The 22,140-nt window shown below is 38.3% G+C and overlaps 1 protein-coding gene across 2 annotated transcripts in view; it reads left to right on the top strand.

Annotated features, from left to right (window-relative positions):
- The window catches only part of KIF27 (kinesin family member 27), an 82,573-nt gene extending 60,758 nt beyond the window's left edge, over positions 1–21,815 (top strand). For both annotated transcript variants that reach the window (XM_035024393.1, XM_035024392.1), the window contains exons 14-18: positions 5,512–5,727; positions 10,685–10,891; positions 12,303–12,501; positions 15,394–15,558; positions 19,887–21,815. In XM_035024393.1, the coding sequence (XP_034880284.1) occupies positions 5,512–5,727; positions 10,685–10,891; positions 12,303–12,501; positions 15,394–15,558; positions 19,887–20,371 (1,272 nt within the window). In that variant the 3' untranslated portion in view covers positions 20,372–21,815. The remainder of the gene's footprint in view (positions 1–5,511; positions 5,728–10,684; positions 10,892–12,302; positions 12,502–15,393; positions 15,559–19,886) is intronic.
- Positions 21,816–22,140: the final 325 nt, after the last annotated feature.

Below are 22,140 nucleotides of genomic sequence, written 5' to 3'. Positions count from 1 at the left end.
CATTCCCCAGTCGTGTTGAATAGCTATTAGCACCAGGCTGTGGGACACAGGGGTAGGTGCAGCCCCTCCAACCAGCCTAGTTGCTGGCTGTCAGGGTCAAGTTTTAAAAGCTATCCCTCAGAACACATCAATAACAGCAAAGGAGATGAACAAATTAAAATATCAAGTGAGTAAATAGAAGAAAATAAACTGGGACCCTTATTATATGTTGTGTATCACAAAAGAAAAAAAAAAAAAAGAAAAAGGAATAAGGAGGAAAATCTGTTTCCTGAAATAAGTTTACTTCATGATCCAGGCAAAAAAAAAAGAAGGAAGTTTTCCACTTTCAACACAATGTAAAATTTAGGAGCAAGAACATACTGAGATAAGGAGAGAGTACAAATAAATAAAACCCCCAGTAGAGCAAAGCAAAATGGATTCTTTGAAGATCGTTTTAATGAAACAGAAGAGAAACTTGAGACTGTTACATTGCTGGGTTCTTTTCTGAACAAAGTATAAATAGATTACATCTTTTTTCAGTGTTTAAGAAATATACAAGGTTCGATCCTATGCATTTCGGACAAGGAACGTGATATTAAAAAAAACTATTTTCATACCATATATGATTTCAACTCAAAATAAGTCAAAGACCTAAATATAGAAATAAAACTATAAAACTCTTAAAAGAAAACAAAGGTGTAAATCTTTGTGACCTTGGGTTAAGCAATGGTTTCTTTGATATTACACCTGAAGCACAAGCAACAAAAAAATATTAGATAAATTGGTCTTAATCATAATTAAAAACATTTGTTATGCAAAGGCCCATCAAAAAAGTGGGTGTTGAACCCACAGAATGGGGGAAAAATATTTGCAAATCATATACCTGAGAAAGGACTAGTATCTAGAATATATAAAGAAGTCTTAACTCAATAATAAAAAGACAACTCAATTTAAAAATAGACAAAGAATCTAATAGACATTTCTCAAAGAAGATATACAAATGGCCAATAAACATGAAATGATGCTCAACATCACTAGCCAGCAGGGAAATGCAAATCAAAACATAGATGAGCTCCTACTTTACACTTACTAAGATGGCTGTGGTCAGAAAAATAGGTAAGAAGTGTTGGTGATGATATGAAGGAATTGGAATTTTCATACACTACTTATGGGATTGTAAAGTGGTGCAGTTGCCTTGGATAACTATCTTGCAGGTCCTCGAAAGGTTAAACAGAGTTACTGCATCACTCAGCAATGCCACTCGTAGGACACATCCAGGAGACTCAAATGTCCATCAGCTGATAAACGGATAAACAGAAAGTGGTATATCCATACTGTGGAATATTACTCAGCAATAGAAAGGAATGAAGTTCTGATCCATGCTACCACATGGATAAACCCCAAAACATTGTGTTAAGGGAAAGAAGCCAGCCACGAAAGAACATGTATTGTATGGCTCCATTTATATCAATGTGCAGATGAGGCAATTCCAGAGACAGAAAGTAGAATAGTGGTTACTTAAGGCTGGGTTGGAGATTGGGGAAGAAAGGAATGACTGCGAATGGGCATGGGGTTTCATTTTGGGGGGCGATGAAAATGTTCTAAAACTGATTGTGGTGATGGTTGCACAACTCTGTGACTATACTAAAAACCATTGAATTATACACTTTAAATAGGTGACTTAGGGGCTCCTGGCTGGCTCTGTTGGTGGAGTATATGACTCTTGATCTTGGGGTTGTGAGCTTGAGCCCCACACAGGGTGTAGAGATTACTTAAAAAATAAAATCTTGATCAATCAATAAAATAAATAGGTGAACTGTATGGTATGTGAATTATCTCTCAATAAAGCTATTACTCAAAAAAAGCTATATATCCATAAAGGGAAAAAAAAAAGATAAGACAACAGAAGACAAAAGATTACCAGGAAATGTAAAATGTAAAATGTAAAATGGAAAGCAATCTTCCCCAATCTCCAACCCAGCCTTAAGTAACCACTATTCTACTTTCTGTCTCTGGAATTGCCTCACGTAGAAGAGGCTGAAATCCAAGCGCCTTGAGAGGGACATGAATGAGAGCCATGGCTGTAGTATTAGCCTTTTTTTTTTTAATGTAATAACAGCTTTATGAGATAGAATTCACATAGATAAAATTAAAAAAGACTCAGAGAGGCACCTGGTGGCTCAGTTCATTAAGCGTTTGACTCTTGGTTTCTGCTCAGGTCATGATCTCAAAGTCGTGAGATCGAGCCCTATGTGGGGCCCCACGCTCAGCGTAGAGTCTGCCTAGGATTCTCTCTCCCTCTTCCTCTGCCCCTCCCCCTGCTCATGCATGCATTCTCTCTGTCTAAATAAATAAATAAGTAAAAATTTTTTTAAAAAAGACTCAGAAATGAACGGACCAAGATTTTCAGAAAGCAGGAGTGAGACATAAGGATGAAAACAGGGAATTATCAGGAAACCATCCTTTTCCCACTCTGAGACTAGATAATTTATTTTCTGAAGGTTGAACCAGGTACAACAGAGGGTTGGGGTAAGTCAGAATACTCACAACAGGGAATGAATGAAAGTCCAGTCTACATACGAATCCCGAGATAGCCATTTCCTAACTCCTACTTGGATCCCAGAATGCTGGCAGCCAGATTTACACCTCCCAGCAGGACATTGGCAGATTTTCTGAAACAGTCCCTGAAAAAAGGCCTAAAAACATCCTTGGGCACCCCCAACTAAGTGGCCAGACCCCAGATATATTCTATGGTAACAAAGCATACCCACCACACAGCATATCAGCATTTTCATACCTGACTCTTACACGGGATGGCCATTTCAGGAATGCTACTAACATGAAAGAGACTGAGAAGAAAAGAAGCCCAGAGACATTAGAGATAGGGGAAGGAGCTGAAAAAACTTCCAACAAAACTTTAATATCCTTAAGGTGGTGAAAGATGATGCTCTATCCATAAAATGGGAACTGCTGGAAATTTTAAGGGTTGGAGGAGAACATTAAGGAAATATCCCAGAAAGTAAATAAAAGGATAAATAGAAAATAGGAGAAAAAAATTTTGGTTGGCAGATTATAATCCAGGAAGTCCAACATCCAAGAAATAAGAATTTCAGAAAGAGAAAACGGGAGAGGGGATTATCGAAGACAATATACAAAATTTTCCCAGCACTGAGGACATGAGACTCTAGATTGAAATAGGTCATCAAGGGCCCAGCAAAATGAGTGCCAAAAGCTTATCATTGTGAAGTTTTGAGTACACTAAGGGGAAAGAAAGATCCCGAAAGCTACCGGACAGAAGAGATGAGTCGCTTGCAAATCTCAATAATCAGAATGACATTGGACTTCTCTACCTTCTTCAGTAGAAACTAAGAGACCTGCAGCAGTCTTCCAACTCAGAAGGAAAGTGATTTCCAATCAAGACTTCTCTTTTGAGCCTAATTCTGAATAAATAGGAAAGCAGAATAAGGACATTTTCAGGTGAAAAAATGGTTTCTGACCTAGTCTGTCTCAGAAAAGTACTAGAGGATGTGCTCCATAAACATGAGGGCATCAGCTATGAAGAAAGAAGACTCAGGGTCCTGAAAGTGTGATCCAACATGGAAGTTCCCAGGATAACACCAAAAGGAGGTCCCAGAACAACTAGTTTGGAGCAGGAGGATGGAGGCTTCAGGCAAAATGTTTCCAGAAAAGAATGAAACAAAAAGACTCCCTGAACTCTGAGAAACAAACTGAGGGTTCTAGAGGAGAGGGGGGTGGGGGATGGGTTAGCCTGGTGATGGGTCTTAAAGAGGGCACGTACTGCATGGAGCACTGGGTGTTATATGCAAACAATGAATCATGGAACGCTACATCAAAAACTAATAATGTAATGTATGGTGATTAACATAACATAATAAAAAAAAAAAGACCCCCTGATTTAAGTTTGGTCAAGTGAAAAAAACAGTATTGAGAGGAATTGTATCGTTCTGTGGGGGAAGAATTAGTAGATGGTACCAAAAGTTATATCCTATGGAAAAGGGTCATTTTATACTAGATAGTTCAGCTGTGAATAATAGTCACAAAGCCATGCAAACTGAGTATTGATTGATTGATTGATTTTTAAAGATTTTATTCATTTATTTGAGAGAGTGAGTGAGCGAGATAGAGCACAAGCCAGGGGAGGGGCAGAGTGAGAGAGAGAAGCAGGCTCCCTGCCAATGCAGGGATCCATCCCAGGAACTGAGATCATGACCTGAGCCGAAGGCAGACACTTAGCCTACTGAATCACCCAGGCGCCCCAACAGAGTATTGATTTAACATAAAATTGCAATATACCTTATATTGGGAGACTAGAGGAAGGGAAGTAGAGGAGGCATAATGGTGCCAAGTCTTTGTCTTCCATAATAGTCAGTCCGTAGGTAATATCTGAAATTGGTCATGTTATTTAGAAACATGGACATTAACACCAGGAGAAATGGCTAGAAACGTTGAAGATGATTGTTTCTGGGGAGTGGGACTCAGGTCAAAGGGTGAGGTAGGGGGCTGCTTTAAAAATATATATACATATAATATATATACATATAATTAACTTAGATGCAAAACTATTTTAAAAATTCTCTTAGGTTAGGGGCGCCTGGGTGGTTCAGATGGTTAAGCGTCTGCCTTCAGCTCAGGTCATGATCCCAGGGTCCTGGGATCGAGCCCCACATCGGGCTCCTGGCTCAGCAGGGAGTCTGCTTCTCCCTCTCCCTCTGCCTCTCCCACTGCTCATGCTCTCTCTCTCTCTGTATCTCTGTGTCTCAAATGAATAAATAAAATCTTTCAAAAATAAATAAAAAATAAATAAAAAAATAAAAATTCTCTTAGGTTAGACCATAATGAGGATCTCCATTACTTTAAGTGGCCATATTTTCTGACCAGAATGAAATAAGGGTGGAAACAAATTATATATTTAAACAGCAACAAACCAAATCTCAATCTTTAGGGAAATTATAATATAGTTAGTTACAAGCCATATAACCATGTACCAGGCCAAGGAAGGAAAGTTTAATTTAGGAAATAATAAAAAAGAAAAATACCACCTCTCAAAACCAATATTCTTTAGTCTGGTGTGGCCAAGCAATACTTGGCAATAAATTCAACATTCAAATCTCCATTTTTTTTTTTTTTTTTTTTGCGAGAGAGTATGAGTGGGGTGGGGGAGGGAGAGGAGAAGGAGAGAGAGAATCTTAAGCAGGCTTCACGCCCAGCGCAGAGCCTGACACAGGGCTTGATCTCACCACCCTGAGATCATGACCTGAGCCGAAATCAAGAGTCAGACACTTAACCGACTATGCCACCCAGGTGCCCCTTGAATCTCCATTTTTTAAAAAAAGACATTCAACCTAAGATTTTAGAAAATGAACCCCACCCCCAACAAAAACCCCACGAGAAAACAACAATGTGGAAGCTAAAAATATATTCAGTTAGTAATTTTCTCTATTTTTCTAATGTATATGCCGTCTGGATTTCAAGTAACTGTTTTGGGGGTGTTTGGTTGATTGTGTCTTTTAGGTCTTAAACACAGATAGTTTGAAAATATCAACTCGTCTGAACTTGTTGGACCAAGAGTTGTCTGAAAAGAATGTAGAGCTTCAACGCAGCACAGCTGAGGACCAAGTAAAGATTTCAGAACGAGTTCAAGCCCTCCAGAAAGAAAAGGATCAGCTACAGAGACGAAGGAACAGTGTGGATGAGAAACTTAAAAATGGTAGTGTGTTATCACCTGAAGTAAGTCAGTATTCCTTAGAACTGGAAGTGCTCTATGATGGGTCACTTGAATGATTTCCTCTGTCTTTGTTAACTTACACATAAAAATGAGAAATCTGGTAAGCTTTGTTTCCTTGAGGCTTTGTCCGATGTATTGAGTTTACCTGGCTCCTATTAGGTGCCATAAGCCATGCTTGACTCTGAACTGTGATATCCTCACACACAGGTCCATGAACGTGGCCCCTTGCTGGCATTGCCAGGAATTGGGAAACTAACACTTCCCTTGAATAGGGCCTTTCTCAGCTGGGGTTTCTCACCTGACATCACAGAATACAGAAGATGATTTGAAGGGACTCTTCCTCAGTTCTTTCAAAGAGAGCACCTACCTTCTCTCTGCTTCTTTCTCGAACAATTCTAGGTAATCTGTCACATACTATGGATGGCTAGGGCATTCACGGTTAGTTCTTTCAGAAAATCCCAGCCTTTGAGAGCATGTTCCAGCCAAGTAGATACATGGAATTCAAATCCCAATAAAAATACCTTTGATAATTTATCAGTTACTGATAAATTATTGAACACTACATCTGAAACTAATGATGCACTATAAGTTGGCTAATTGAATTTAAATTGAAAAAAAGAAAAAATATAAAAACAATATAAAAATAAAAAAAATACCTCAGAGTTTGAGTCCTCATTTATGAGGAGCATATGACTCCTCTTACCTTTCTTTCTTTTTTTTTTTTTAATTTTATTTATTTACTTAAGTGAGAGTGAATGAGAGATAGCACGAGAGGGAAGAGGGTCAGAGGGAGAAGCAGACTCCCCACTGAGCAGGGAGCCCGATGCGGGACTCAATCCAGGGATTCCAGGATCATGACCTGAGCCGAAGGCAGTCGCTCAACCAACTGAGCCACCCAGGCGCCCTTACCTTTCTTTTTTAAAACTATGTAACAGATAGTACATTTATCATTGTCAAATTCCCCCAGACTTTTGTCTTTTTTCAAAATTTTACATCAGTTGGCAATCCCGTCCCTTACTTTATCAGACAAGTATGAATTTTTGAGCCTGAATTTTCTCTGCAAACATTTATTGTGGATGTCCTGTCATGACCAAAGCAAGAGAAAACTGCTAAGAGAAAGTGAGTAGTTGGGAATCATGCACCTTGCTGAATCTTGTATAGTTTTAGAATGGAGCAAGTGGGAGAGAAAGTTAAGGGGGCTGGTTAAGAAAGAACAGGAGCAAGGATTTCATAAAATTAGATTGTTGTTCACTGTGTGGATGAAAGGAACTGAAGACTGACTGGATTGGGGGCTCTGTGGCATTATAAGTCTCACTGCCCCATTTCATAGCCTGAGTGCTGTGCAGAGGATCACAGAATCAGACTGTCCTCCCGAGGGTGTTAAATTAGAGCCTGGCCTTGTAGATTTGAGGGTATGAGAGCCTAAAATACCGCAAAATAGAGGAGTATTTAAGGAATTCTTCCCTGCCCAGGACTGTCACTAGGCCCTATGGAAGAAACAAAAAAAAGTAAAAAGCATTATGCTTCTTTTGAGAAATTCATACTCTACCAGGGGAAAAGAGACAGATACAAGAAAACTCTAAACCCTGAAGAACATTTAAAAAAACAAGTTATAATAATATACTAAAACTATACTTGTTACATTATTTATAAAAAACAATGCAGTGGTCATTTGGGGGGGAAGATTCATCAAGGCAGCTTTGGTGGATTGGAGTCTCAAGCTGAATTATGAAAACCATGATATTGGTAGATATAAGAAAGAAGGCCTTTGTAGCTAGAACACCATTATATAAGGCATGAAGATGTGAATGAGCAAATGATGTTTGCAGAAGGGTAGAGGGCCCGTTATCATCAAGAAACATTGACTTTTCTGTTTCATGTGGAATTCTGTAACTACAAATCATGATGTAGTTTGTGGTGAAAACCGTGCGTAATACCTGTTTAGCAGCCAGGCTGGATTGGTTTGAGGAATGAGGGAGCCTCCTACCACTGGTGGGGTTCCATTAGCCATGTGAGTTTCTTGCAGCCTTCTTCCACAAGATTGGTTCTTTTTAGTTCACTCTGCAGTGGGCTCTGCTCTCTCCACTGTCTTAAAGCCAAGATTACTCTTACCAGATAGATCTGCCAATAGCAGATGATCAGCAACATGAGATTCTGATGTGACACAAGACATCAGTAACATCTAGGTGGAACAGTCTGCTGCTTCGATCTCTTTAAACTAGTTTAGGATTATTTTCTCTTTCTACAATAAATTAAAATCTGTTTCATAATCATACTACTTAATGGGAAGTGACTGATTTTTAGATCACTATACTAGTACAGGATTACCCAACAATATAGACAAATACTTCCTTTTTTTTGGAAAACTCCATAAACAAATTTAAAAAAAATACTCCCGACTCCATTTTTCTAATAATGCAGAGCAGTTGCTCAGTAAGTGGGATATAGGAAGAAAATATGAGACTATTATATCTATGTTTATTTCATCTTTTACACTTTCGATTTCATGTTTTATCGTTAGAACATGCATATAATTTATGGAGAAATATGCATATATGCAGTGCTTACTTAAAATTTTTTGCTTTGTTTGCTTGTTTGTTTTACTGATAGGGATGTATGACCTAAACTGCTTTAGGTCCTTGTTGCTCACAGTGTGAGGTCTCTGGATCAACAGAACTATCACCTGGGAGCCTGTTAGAAATGCAGAGCCTCAGGCCCCCCACCCAGACCTGCTGAATGAGAAATCTGCCTCTTTTTTTTTTAATTGGATAGTCTAGCACCTCAGTTTTTCTTTTCTTTCTTCTTCTTCTTTTTTTTTTTAAAGATTTTATTTATTTATTTGACAGAGACAGAGATAGCGAGAGCAGGAACACAAGCAGCGGGAGAGGGAGAGGGAGAAGCAGGCTTCCCACCAAGCAAGGAGCCTGATGTGGGACTCGATCCCAGGACCCTGGGATCATGACTGAGCCGAAGGCAGACGCTTAATGACTGAGCCACCCAGGCGCCCGAGAAATCTGCATTTTAACAAGACCCCTGGTGCATGTGTGAAAAGCAGTGCTCTCTGATAAAGCATAGTCAACTCGATAATCTGTTGTTTGCCATGTGGCAAATTTTTCATGCTGGACCAGTTTCTCATTGCCATTCATCTTCTCGCAGCTGTTGGCGTCAGGATTATTTGCATGCTGCAGCCTCACTGGAGTGGGCCATCTTCAGGGTTCTGGAGTCATACTGCCTTATACTATCGCAGTACTTCCCTAACTTCGGTCCAAAACTATAGAAACTAAATTTCTGCCAAATTGTTCTCACACATATATAAAGGCAAACTCCTTCCACATTTGTTTTTGGTAAAATATCATAGTATGCATTATTCAGAAGTCAAATATGTTCTTTGGATAATCCACTTTTATTTTCTGGTCCCTCTTATCCATTCACTGATGTACCTTTTGTTTGTTTTTCTTTTTTTTTTTTTTAAAGATTTTATTTATTTATTTGACAGAAAGAGAGAGACAGCAAGAGAGGGAACACAAGCAGGGGGAGTGGGAGAGGGAGAAGCAGGTTTCCCACGGAGCAGGGAGCCCAATGTGGGGCTCGATCCCAGGACCCTGGGATCATGACCTGAGCCGAAGGCAGTTGCCCAACCAACTGAGCCACCCAGGTACCCCAGTTTGTTTTTCTTAAAAAGGTGATTATTTTCTTCCAGATGGAGTGATGATCAAATCATCAAATTTTTGATGGTTAGTGATTGCACTAACAAAATGGCTGTTAAATATTTTTTTTTCAAAATGGCTCTTTCAGGAGATTTTTATATAAAGTAGCTTTTAAAAATAAGTATTATTCAACCTCCCACTGGAATAGGTTATTACATACCTTTTCCCTGAATTCCAAAACAGGAATTCTGGAAGTCACTTTAACTATTCTTTAGGTAGATCAGATATATTAACATAATTTTCCTTTGAAATGCTGGGGGAAGGAGTGGAGAGAAGTATTTGGGTCATCTAATCAGACATATGAAAATATTTTTTTCTCCTTTTCCCTCATTAACCCATTCAGCAGATACTTACTGACTTTAAACTATGTGATATGTACTGTACTAGGCAATAAGGACATGAGTATGGACAAGATGGTCTGCCTTCAAGGAACCTAAAGTTGTGGTAGCCACCACCACACATACAGGTATAGAGAAATGTCTATCGAAGTCTCACCAGGTTGAAATAATTTCTTACGAGAAATTTGGACACTCTCAAGATGTTTGGATAGTTCAACGAACTGCTAGGTTTTCTGACAGGGATTCATCAAGTTTTTTTTTTTTTTTTCTCCCTACAAAGAAAATCTCCTCTAGCTTATGAAAAAAATGTTAGATCATCGACATTTTTAATGCCTTTGTTTGCTCTTTAATGATATCTCATAGGAATTTTATGAAATGTTTCATGTCCTTAAATCTTCCCTACTTTTTTTATGCCATACTTTTTTCCCTAGAGACCCTCTTCTGATGACTAGTTCTTAATAATTTATTCTAAATCTATTTCTTCTTTCCCTCCCGGCAGTATATTGTTTCAATAGATCCCTGAAGGGACACCAGGGAGTCTCCAGATCTCTCTAACACATACTGTGAATTTCAGGAGCTGTGGAGGGAGATACATGGCTATAGTGCTGGTCCTGGAGGCGAGGCTTTGTTCAAGTGTATTCCTTGGTTATCAGCATTTGCTGTATGACCTTGGGACGTTTCGTACATGAGGTTTAGTGCGAGGATTCAGTGAGTGTATGTTTTATATATGTGTGTATACACATGTTGTACTGTGTAGCATTGCAAGCACTCAGTAAACATCATTTTCTTAAAATTTAGTAGACGAATGGTAACGTCCATTAGACTTAGATAGCATAGTGAGATCCTAGTGTATGACAAAGTCCAAGTAATATTATTTCATTTGAAATGAATGATTTCTATTATATTATATCTAGGAAGAACATGTTCTTTTCCAACTTGAAGAAGGGATTGAAGCTTTGGAAGCTGCAATTGAATACAAGAATGAAAGTATCCAGAGTCGCCAGAACTCGCTCAGAGCTTCACTCCAAAACCTCTCTCATAGTGAAGCAAATGTCTTGGAAAAACTCATTTGCCTGAGTCCTGTTGAGATTAGAGCTATTCTTTTCAGATATTTCAATAAGGTTTGTTTCGGAGGGACAGAGGATTTTCTTATACAGGGGGGCCAAGATGCTTATACATGTCACGTTTCAGAAATTGAAAAGCCTAAAACTTTGATGTTGTAACTACAGATTTAAGCATGATTTCTCCTTACACTACTGAATGTGGTCATCTGAAAGCTGTGTGCTTTCCAAGTATGTACGCCTCCCTTTGGGAGGTTCTTAAAGTTGGAAGGACCTTTTGAAAGAAGGGCTTTTTGAAATAGTTTTAAAAACCCAAGGATTCAAGTTATATTCCTCAATCACTATTTCTTGGATACTTTCAAGATTTGGTTGTTGCTGCTCAGCATTCATGAAAAATCAAGGGCCTTCCAGGTTCGGGCTCCCTTTCCTTCATTGCTATAAGGTCGGGGTACCAGTTCTTTATCATCATACCTAGGAATTTAAATGAAGATGAACTGGTGCCTCAGTGACAAAGATAACAATAAATTTTAGCATAAGCGTGAATAATGTCTTCTCTTAAGGTATATATTATGAAGTGGTAAGTAAGGAATAACTCTTCTCTCTGAAAGATATCTTCAGTTTAAGGGACTATCAGACAATTAATGAAAAATCAAACACTGGAGTTTTAAAATGAAGTCCCAATTCTGTTAGACAAGTGAAATATAGATGAAAAACTTAATGGAAATGTTGTACACAGCCCTCTTGGGTAATGAATGTGGTAGTAAGCTACTATTATTGATAAGAGTGCATCCTATCACTGCATGTGTGGATGGCAGAAAAATGGTGTGGTGCTGTCGGAAGCTTTGATAGAATTCTTTTCTGGTGTTCTTAGAGAAAGGTTTCTTAACCTAAACCACACGGGCCAAGGTCAGTGGATTTTCTGGCCCTGGGTACCCTTTGTAGAAATAAGTATTTTTCTAGAGAGAAGGGCATTACATTAGCAAGTTGTGTGACTCATACCTGGAAGTATATTCACTTCATAGCAGTGCCGAGAAGAACCCATTGGACTAAATGCACAATCTGAGACTGAACTCTGTATAGTTTTAAAAAGTCTGTTACTTATTTATAACATCCATTTTGGAGTTAAAACTGGGAGGTAGCTAGATGTTACAAGAGTCTGTAGGTTCCCGTTCTCTTCTTAGACTAGAGAAATGGAGTTAGAGGATTGTAAATTAAATTGCAGCGACCATGTCTAAGAGCTGATGGAGGGGTGATAGTTAGAGCCACATTATATTTAAAGTGAAGTTGTTACCAATTCAGAATCCCAACAAACTCAAAAGGCTGTTAGGTTATTTTGTTGGGTATGTTAGAAAGCATTTGCTTAGTTATACCATGGTGACTAAGGAAGTTGTTCCTGTAGCCTAAGAGAAGTAGGTTATTACATTAGGCTATCTTAAGACACACTTAAAAGGTCAAAAAATGTCTTTGCTAGGTGGTCAATTTGCGAGAAACCGAACGGAAGCTACAGTTACAGAATGAAGAAATTAAAATGAAGGTTCTGGAACAGGATAATATGGTTCGTGAATTGGAGTCTGCACTGGAGCATCTGAAATTGCAGTGCGACCGGAGACTGACCCTTCAGCAAAAGGAACATGAGCAAAAAATGCAGCTGCTGTTACATCATTTTCAAGGTACCTGCCCCTTCTGGTCAGCTGTAGAAAGGTGATGTGTCGGAGGGGCTGGGAGAGGAACACAGGACAGAATCTGATCACAGAAAAGCCCAGCATGAATAAATAGTTCCTACTTATATTTGGTTTTGTGCTTTACGTGTCTGGGTTGCCACACGTGGGGATAGCTGACTGTGATGTAGGGCTCTTGGTGCTTGAAATGCCAGCCCTCTGCCTGTCCCCAGTGCCACACGTAAGAACTCCCACCCGTTGGTTGTTGGTCTATTTTTTATGTACAAATGCGGGATTTCTGGCTTCCTGGTGTACAGGTGAAAAGTGTCTCTCTCTCAAGGATGGAGTACTTTGATATTTAAATTACTTTCCCTTCACATAAGTAAAGTGATAGGCCCTGTCAGATTTCTAGTTATATTTCTTGTTATAATTTTCAGTTGATTGTAAATTTTATGCATTAAGGTTATAGCTTAGGTCAAAATTAGTCTACCACCGATGGACACATACTGTTATCAGTGCACAGTAGTTCAGCCGTCAACTCTGGTGTGGAAAGAGCTGTCAGAGCAGTTGGTCCTCATGTTACCTGGGCATTTGGCCAGTACACAAAGAGTTGCTATGGCAACAAAATCACTGCCTGGCAGTGCTGGGAATGCTTCAATCTAGGCTGCTTAGCTGCTTAGTCTTGATTCTTGTGAATCTATAGCTGGAGAAACAACCTGAGTAAGCAGAAAATCAGAAAATATATAAATTTGAGTGTTGAGGCAATTTGCCTCTAAGTTAATTCTATAACCAGTCAATTAACAACCAGTTGCCTGATGACAGGATTTCCTTGACAGGATCCTATACATCACTTCATTCAAACATGCTCTCCTTTCCTTATTTTTAGTTCTGCCTTATGTCTCTATAAAGTGATATTTTCATAGAATTTTTAATGTATTTTTCAAGTGATTGGCGTTGCACCACAAAAGCTCATGCTACAGCCAAATGAGAACATTTTAAAAATCATTTCTATACCTGGGATAAGTTTTTCATAACAAAGTTACAGCTGAAAATAATTATGAATTTTCTTTTTTTTTTTTTTTAGATTTTATTTATTTATTTATTAGAGAACGAGCGAGAGAGAAACAGCATGAGAGGGGGGAGGGTCAGAGGGAGAAGCAGGTTCCCCGCCAAGCCGGGAGCCCGATGCGGGACTTGATCCCAGGACTCTGGGATCATGACCTGAGCCGAAGGCAGTCGCTCAACCGACTGAGCCACCCAGGCGCCCCGATTATGAATTTTCTAATTTCAACTGAATATGTTGTATAAAATTCAGTTGACATATATGATATTCTTTATGGGGATTCTAATTTACTGTGTTATTAAAGTATTTATTTTTTAAAGATTTATTTATTTATTTTAGAGAGAGAGACAGTATGGTGGGGAGGGGGAGAGGGAGAGAGAAAGAATCTCAAGAAGACTCCCCACTGAGCATGGAGCCCAACATGGGGCTTGATCCCACAACCCTGAGATCATGACCTGAGCCAAAATCAAGAGCCCAATGCTTAACCGACTGAGCCACCAGGCACCCCTTAAAGTATTTTTAAATACAAGACAATGGGTTAATTTAAAATATCCAGAAGTGCCTGGGTGGCTCAGTCAGTTAAGTGTCTGCCTTCGGCTCAGGTCATGATCCCAGGATCCTGGGATTGAGCCCAAAAGGGGCTCCCTGCTCAGTGGAGAGCCTGCTTCTGCCTCTCCCTCTGCCTGCTGCTCTGCCTACTTGTGTTCTCTCTCTCTCTCTGTCAAATAAATAAATAAAATCTTTAAAAATAAATAAATAAAATAAAATATCCAATATACTTAGATCAAATTTTTCAGGAAAAACAGCCAATTACAACAAAACAACATTAAAACCAGTAGGATCATGTTATACACAACTAATGAATCACTGAACACTACATCAGAAACTAAGGATGTACTATATGTTGGCTAATTGAATTTAAATAAATTTAAAAAATTAAAAAACCCAGTAGGATCATTTTATAAATATACCAATAGGAAAGAGTAGGTCTGAGAGTATGTATTTGCAGAAGGTCAATAAACTAGGTTTTACTGGTTCTAAAACACCCAATAGGGACAGTTTTATACATTTATAAATATTAATTAGAAGCTTTAAGGTATATGGTAGCATAAGCTACAATTTATTGCTATTTCCCCTCTTTTTGTATGAGTGTTTTCTTTTGTAATTTAATCTCTGTAGCCTCTTTTGGCAGGTTTTTGGATTTGGGGTTTTTTGGCTGTAGATTTCTTGGGCCTATAAACCTGGGCCTATGACTTTCCATATATTCACAGTTCCTGATGTGAACTTTATTTTTTATTTTTTTAAAAGATTTTATTTATTTATTTGACAGAGAGAGAGAGCACATGAGCACAAAGAGGGGGGGAGCCGCAGAGGGAGAGGGAGAAGCAGACTCCCCACTGAGCAGGAAGCCTGACGTGGGGCTCGATCCCAGGACCCTGGGATCATGACCTGAGCTGAAGGCAGACGCTTAATGGACTGAGCCACCCAGGCACCCCCTGATATGAACTTTAAATAAGATATTGGTACAACTGATGGATACAGTTCCAAATGTGAATTTTTTATAGAAAACACCTTATTTCTGCTGTTCTAAGGATAAATCTAGTTAATGTTACTCAAAAAGTGCTTATGAATCATGAAGATGCGGTAGTTGATAGGGGGTTGAGCAGAGAAGGTGACTTAGGGCAGAAGAATCCAAACTGTAGCTGAAAGCAAATCCATTCAGGTAACAGATACATGTAACATACTTCTGACCCTTTAAACATAATCTGGAGACTGTGTTAGAACATAGTTTTTAGTCATTTAATTGAAACCGATCTTAAATGCAAATCTCTGTTTCATAGAGCAAGATGGCGAAGGCCTTATGGAAATGTTGAAAACATATGAAGATAAAATCCAGCAGCTGGAAAAAGATCTTTATTTCTATAAGAAAACCAGCAGAGATCTTAAGAAGAAACTTAAGGAATTGGTAGGGGAAGCAGTTCGGCAGCAACTAATACCATCTGGACGTAAGACCTTTAGTGTTACTTGTCATGCTAACAGTATTTGATGTATCTAGTATTGGGTGAAGTTGTGCCTGACTTAATAGTTTAGCCTTTCCCAATTGATTCGGTTATTTAGAATAAGATATTGGACTTGTATTTGTCTCTGTAAACAAAAATAGTTGTCTAGTCCTAATCATCAGGGAAATGCAAATCAAACCACAATGTGACATCACCTCCCACCTGTCAGAATGGCTAAAACCAACAACACAAGAAACAACAAGCGTTGGCGGGGATGCGGAGAAAAAGGAACCCTCGTGCACTGTTGGTGGGAATGCAAACTGGTGCAGCTACTGTGGAAAACAGTATGGAGGGTCCTCAAATTAAAAACAGGATTACTATATGATCCAGTAATTCCACTACAGGGTATTTACCCAAAGAATATGAAAACACTAATTCAAAAAGATATGAGCATCCCTATGTTTATTGTAGCATTATTTACAACAGCCAAATTATGGAATCAACCCAAGTGTCTGATAGATGAATAGATAAAGAAGATGTGGTGTATACATACAATGGAATATTAATTCAGCCATAAAAAGAATGGAACCTTGCCATTTGCAAGGTCATGGATGGATCTAGAGGGTATAATGCTAAGTGAAATAAGTCAGAGAAAGACAAATACCATATGATCTCACCCCCAAGTGGAATGTAAGAAACAAAACAAATGTTTTGATTTGGTTATTTAGAATTAGATATTGAACTTGTATTTGTCTCTATAAACAAAAATAGTTGTCTGCCTGACCCTCACCCTAAAACATGACATAACTAAAACTAGAAAGTGCCATGGTTAAAATATACCCTCTTTAAGTCTTCCAATTAGAGAAGAATCAATATTTCTAAAATAATATATTTTACATTTTTTCAAAGATTTTATTTATTTGAGAGAGAGAGAGAGCAAAGGAGAGAGAGAACACAAGCAGGGAGGAGGGGTAAAGGGAGAGGGAGAAGCAGGCTCCCTGCTGAGCAGGGAACCCAAAGCGGGGCTCGATCCTAGGACCCTGGGATCATGACATGAGCTGAAAGCACACGCTTACGTAACCGACTGAGCCACCCAGATGCCCTAATATATTTATATTTAAAGGCGCCTGCCTTTAGAGAAGGTATTCTTCTACTAAGTCAAGTATGGCTTATGCAAAGTTGACTTTACAACCTTTTAGGAGCACAGACCTATTCTGTACCTATAAAGAAGACCATTTAAAGATGGGTAGAACAAAATTGTAAAGAGACTAGTGAAAACTATATGTATGCATAATGAAAAGATACATGCTGAATATAAAATGTAAGCAGAATTAACATAGCTTTGAAGTTTAAAACAGTAATATCTTAGAAAAGTGGTTCTAATGCTACCTTATACTTATGATATTTATAATTTATAGACATTTTCACAAGTAGTTCTATTTAACCCTCAAACTCAAGGTGGGTCAGTGTCTGCTAATGCCATTTTTAGAAAAGAGAATTGAAAGTTAGGTCAAGTAACTTACAAACACAACAGTAATTAGAACATGGTCTAAGGTCCTTCATCTTATGATTCCTGGTTTAATATTCTAGGATAAAATTTGTCTTAGGACAGAGATGTGACACAGACAGATCCTGCCAGAGACACTAAATTTTCTGATTTTCAATGTAGTAATGCAGAGGTGCTAATGTAATTAAAACATATACTTGAAATACTGCCCGCACTATATAGCTGAACCTTTTACTTGAAACACGACTTAGAAAAAATTAAAAAGTAAACAGGCGTTAAGTAGCAAACAGAACAATCAGCATAAGACCATTTTAGCTGTAAAAAAACCCCACTTTCAAACTTGAGACATCCGAAATTAGATATCTAGTGTTTAAATGGCCCATGTTTATATTACGAGTTAACTAGACATCTTTTAAAATGCCAGTGTGGGATGGTGAGGTTTCATCCTCGTCCTGCATCTTCATCCTGCTCTTTAATGAGACAAATGCAAAAAACTGAAAAAGTTAAGTAATCTTGGAGTTATGTAAAATGAGGACACCTGTCTGACCAACTTACTTGGGAATCTAGCCTTGTTTGTTTTTAAGTAAACTCTACCACCAGCGTGGGCCTCGAACTCACAACCCTGAGATCAAGAGTTGCATGTTCTACCGACTAAGGCAGCCAGGTGTCCCCAGGAAATCTAGTCTTGATACTAATGTTGAAGATACTATTTCAGCTAACTTGCAATCCCACCTAGAAACATCTATAAAAAGTAATAAAAGTAATAGTCATTGTAGAAAAATTTGAAAATATAGAAAAGAGCTGGAAAAAAATCACCCATAATTCTACCACAACTATTAACATTTAGCATAATTCTTTTCATTATTGTCCCCATGCTTTAAAAAATTACAGTTGGAATCATATTGGAGATATAGCTTGTACGATATATATACTATCTGAAAATGCTGTTCTAATATAATGACATTAAACAAGACTTCTTTGACTTATAAATATAGCAATTTACATATATCAAATTCTGAGTTCCCTACAAAGTATTATACACTTCATAATCAGTGATCTTAAAACTTAACTGTCTTGGTATTCAGTTCGTTAGTTTTTGATAGTAGTCTTTTCATTGTCTGCATACCACACTTATATTTACCTTGAGTATTTTTAGCATTTTCAAATGCAGAAAAATTAATCTTTGGACTAAAATATCTTGGTTACCTCTTAGCCATGCCTCTGTTACAGTGAATCTGTTTTCTAACAAATATATTAGGGTGTGAGGATAAAATATGTAAGGATAAAATCAGTTTATATGGACATGCAGTCGATGTACTTATTAAATATTTAAAACTCTATCCTTGTATCAATTTAAATCACTATAAAACTCTGTGAGGATACTTGAGTCAGAAGAGTTGAGTAGGGATCCTAACTTCTTTTCCTCACTCTGTGACCTCAGGTGAATTAATCTTTCTCTGGTTTGTTCCCTAATGGAAAATTCTGGAAGAGGGAAACTTTCCACTGTGAAATATCCAAGTCGGGTAGGGAGTAAGCTTCTCCAGTGAGCCCATCTCCGCTCTTTCGCATATGATCTTTCAAAAATTAGATGCCTGGCTCCCTTCCCCAGACACTGGGACCTGAGCATCAATTCTTAAAAGCTTCCGGTGACTAATGTGCGACAAAGTTTGGGAGCCACTGTCTATGGTCAACTTTGTGAATGTCTGCTAGTTCCATGTGAGAATCTGTGTCATTTGTTAGTTCTGCTGGTTTGTTTGTGAGAGTATGTTAAAAGTTAGAAAACCAGTTATGTTTTCAACCAGGGGTCACAAACTGAAATGCCTTCAGGAACCAGGGAGCCAGAGTGAGCGGAGGGAAGGTAGCAATTGTCTAAACAGGCAGGGCCAGCTCTGCTCCAGCTGCTGTGGCCAGGCAGAAATTGTCAGTTCTCTTTTTTTTTCTAGAAAAAATGGAAATCTATATTTTTATATGAAACTTTCCAATTAAAAAATTGGGGGTCACATGTTATTTCATAGGCTAAATAAAACGTGTCTGTAGGCCAGATTTGGCTAGGGATTGCCAGTGTGCAACTTCTGTTTTTTAAACTTGGTATTCATAGGACTAGAAGTGTACTAATCTAACTAATTACTAGTTAATCTAATTAACTAATGTATGTTAAAGTTGGCATTTTTCATCATATTAGGTCTCGGGCCTATATGGACTCCTCTCAAGTAAATTTTGATATTAGATAATTCTATGATTTAAAGACCTCAAGCTTTGATCTCTTCACTCCCTCCTTCACTCATTCCAGCATTCCAGCAGGGTATCCCCACTGAGGGGGTTGGCTGTCATCTCCATTTTGATGGTGGATCCCCAGAGTACCTTCAAGGAGCAGAACCCTGCCGTCATGCTGGGAGTTCTAACCAAGACTAGAGTTTCACATACACGACGCCACATCCCGAAAGATCGCCCAGACATAGAGCCAGTGTTCTCCGGTGCTGGCTTCACTTAGCCAAGGTGTGGACCATGGTTCACCAGTGGCAAGGCAGTGGGGGGCAGGTGTGGAAGGGCACCAGAGGCCCAAAGCACTCCTGCATTTCCAGGGAAAAACAAAATCACTAGATGACTGTTTTCTCAACTTTGTTCTTTGAATTAAAAGTTCTCAGTTATTCACATGCAAAATGCCTGTAAGTGAAACTTCTGTTTGTCTAAGTCACCTAACGAAGAAAAAAAGCTGAAAGACATCATTTATATTGAGTGATAATAATATAGTTATGTTAGGATATCATGATCAAAATACCTGTTTTTGAGGAAATCTCTAATTTTTTTCTTTTTGTATTATTTTTAGATCATGATGCTGGGGATAGAGTTCTGACCCCTGAAGAAGCAGGCATGGTTCCAGAAAAATTAAAATGGGCATCCAGAACTGAAAGTATGAAATTAAGTGGAAGAGAAAGAGATTTGGACAATTCAACAAGCAGTTTAAGAACACAACCAAATCCTCAGAAGCTCTGGGAAGATGGCCCAGAATTACCTTCGATCTGTAGCTCTTTAGCACCCACTAGTGGGCATTTGTTAAACAACGAGGATAAAGTAGAAATAGATGAAAATCATTTTACAAAATCTCACGGTCGACTATCACCCCAAATCCAGCCAGCGGGAAATGTGGGGAAGCTTCATGGTGTCACGTCTGTAAAGTTGTGTCGTAAAGAGTTACGTCAGATTTCTGCTTTGGAACTGTCATTACGACGTTCCAGTCTTGGAGTTGGGGTTGGATCTATGACTGCTGATTCCATTGAAGTAGCGAGGAAACCGAGTGACTTAAAAACTTAGACCTTTAATAATAGAACTTTTAATTTGGTAGAGGTGTAAGATTCCTTTGTCTAACCTGTTAGAAATGAAAGTTTATGCTCACTAGCTCTTCCTTCAGGATGAAGAAGAGGAGGAAGGAATCATTTTGTATACTGTAGATGTGTATATCTTCTACGGTGTATTTGGGGAGTTTTAATTGTTTGCAGATATTTCCATTATAACCAAATGAACATGTATTCTAATACTGTCAAGTAATAGAACATTTAAATATTTCCACTTACAAATTTGCTTAAAATCCAGGCATTTTATAAAGAAGAAAACAAAGAGTGGAATAGTAATATTGCTATATAATATAGAAGTATGTTATAATACATTAATTACACCTTATAAGTTTATAATACTGTTATCAAATATATTTGTTATTTTGAAGAGGTCCAGTTAAATATTGCTTGTATGAGAGGGGGAGTTACCTGCTGCATATCTTTTGGTACAGCTGAAAATCTGTGCCAAAATGCAGTCTGTGGGTTTAAGGCAACTAACTAGATTTATGGGTTGAAGTTAATTTATGGTCCTCAGAGTCCACAGAGCTTGAGTGATCAGTCTTGACTTTTTAAACACGGTTCTCTGCTCTTTTTCTGGGATTGCTTTTAGAATGTCATGTTGTTGGTTTGCTAATTTTATGGAATATAAGTTTTCATCTCACCCCTACCCTGTCTATTCAATGTGTCTCTCCCTAGGCTACTAGACTAGGGGAAAAGGATGCGGTTCCATGCCACAGGGAAACAGAATAATGGTAACGCATTCTAGCGTTTCAAGGAAGAGAGATCTGGTCACATGGAGTACGCCTGTAAAGCTTGAAGTCTTGCCAGAGGCTCTTTAGCTAACAATCTGATGGGCCTAATCGGAGATTTTTCTCTAAAGCCTTCTTACTTGGGTCTTGCACAAAGGCAGGCCAGACTGCATTGGGGCTGTAAATATGTAAATGAAATTTTTCTTCAAGATTTTTTCAGTCTAAATCTTATTATATAATATAAACTTCAGTTTGGAATTAAGAACTAAAACACTGATTTGCCCAACAAATAGTTTTTACTTTTTCATCATACTTTTTAATCATAGAAAACATCCCCTTATAATGACCAGAGGTATTCTGTTACTTTTTGTTACTTGTGTTATTATTTTTGTCACTTTTCCAAATTTTCACTTGTAAAATAAAGTTGTTTCTTAAACTAACTACTGTTTGGGTGGGGCAGTAGTAAAGCTGCCCTGACTTACAGATGCTACTCAATTCTTGCAGACTCCAGGTTTTCTTAGGTGATGCTGCTACTAATATTTTTCTTTTGTCCTTGTCCTTTGTTGTTATTGACCCTGCCCATCTTACCTAAGACCCCAACTGCCACTCTGTGCTCAAATACTTCTGGTTTCCTTTTTCTGGTTTCTAGTGCCTAGGGAGTAGGGTTCCTTGGTTCCCATTGCTAAAAACCAGTTCCTAGAGGAGAAGAAAACCAAACCAAAACAAACTTCTAAATCAGTCAATAGTTTCTGTATCTCTTAAGCATGGTACTGAAATTTATTTAAATTGTGGGTTAAATAGACTGCCATGGACTTAGCTGGGAATTGAACCACAGTGTAAAGCATTGGCCCAATGAGAAACTGCTTTAGACAAGGAATTTACAAACTAATTCAGAAAATGTGTTTTTAGCAGAGACTATTTAGGGTCAGATTCTGGTTTTAAGCTAGTTTCTTCTTTTTGCCTCTAGTTTGTATGATACATACTTAGTATATATCATATG

This window comes from Mirounga leonina, unplaced genomic scaffold, assembly GCF_011800145.1.
Source record: "Mirounga leonina isolate KUSES-001 unplaced genomic scaffold, KU_Mleo_1.0 Mir_179, whole genome shotgun sequence".
NCBI classification, from domain to species: domain Eukaryota; kingdom Metazoa; phylum Chordata; class Mammalia; order Carnivora; family Phocidae; genus Mirounga; species Mirounga leonina.
This window is presented reverse-complemented; position numbering and strand designations above follow the sequence as displayed.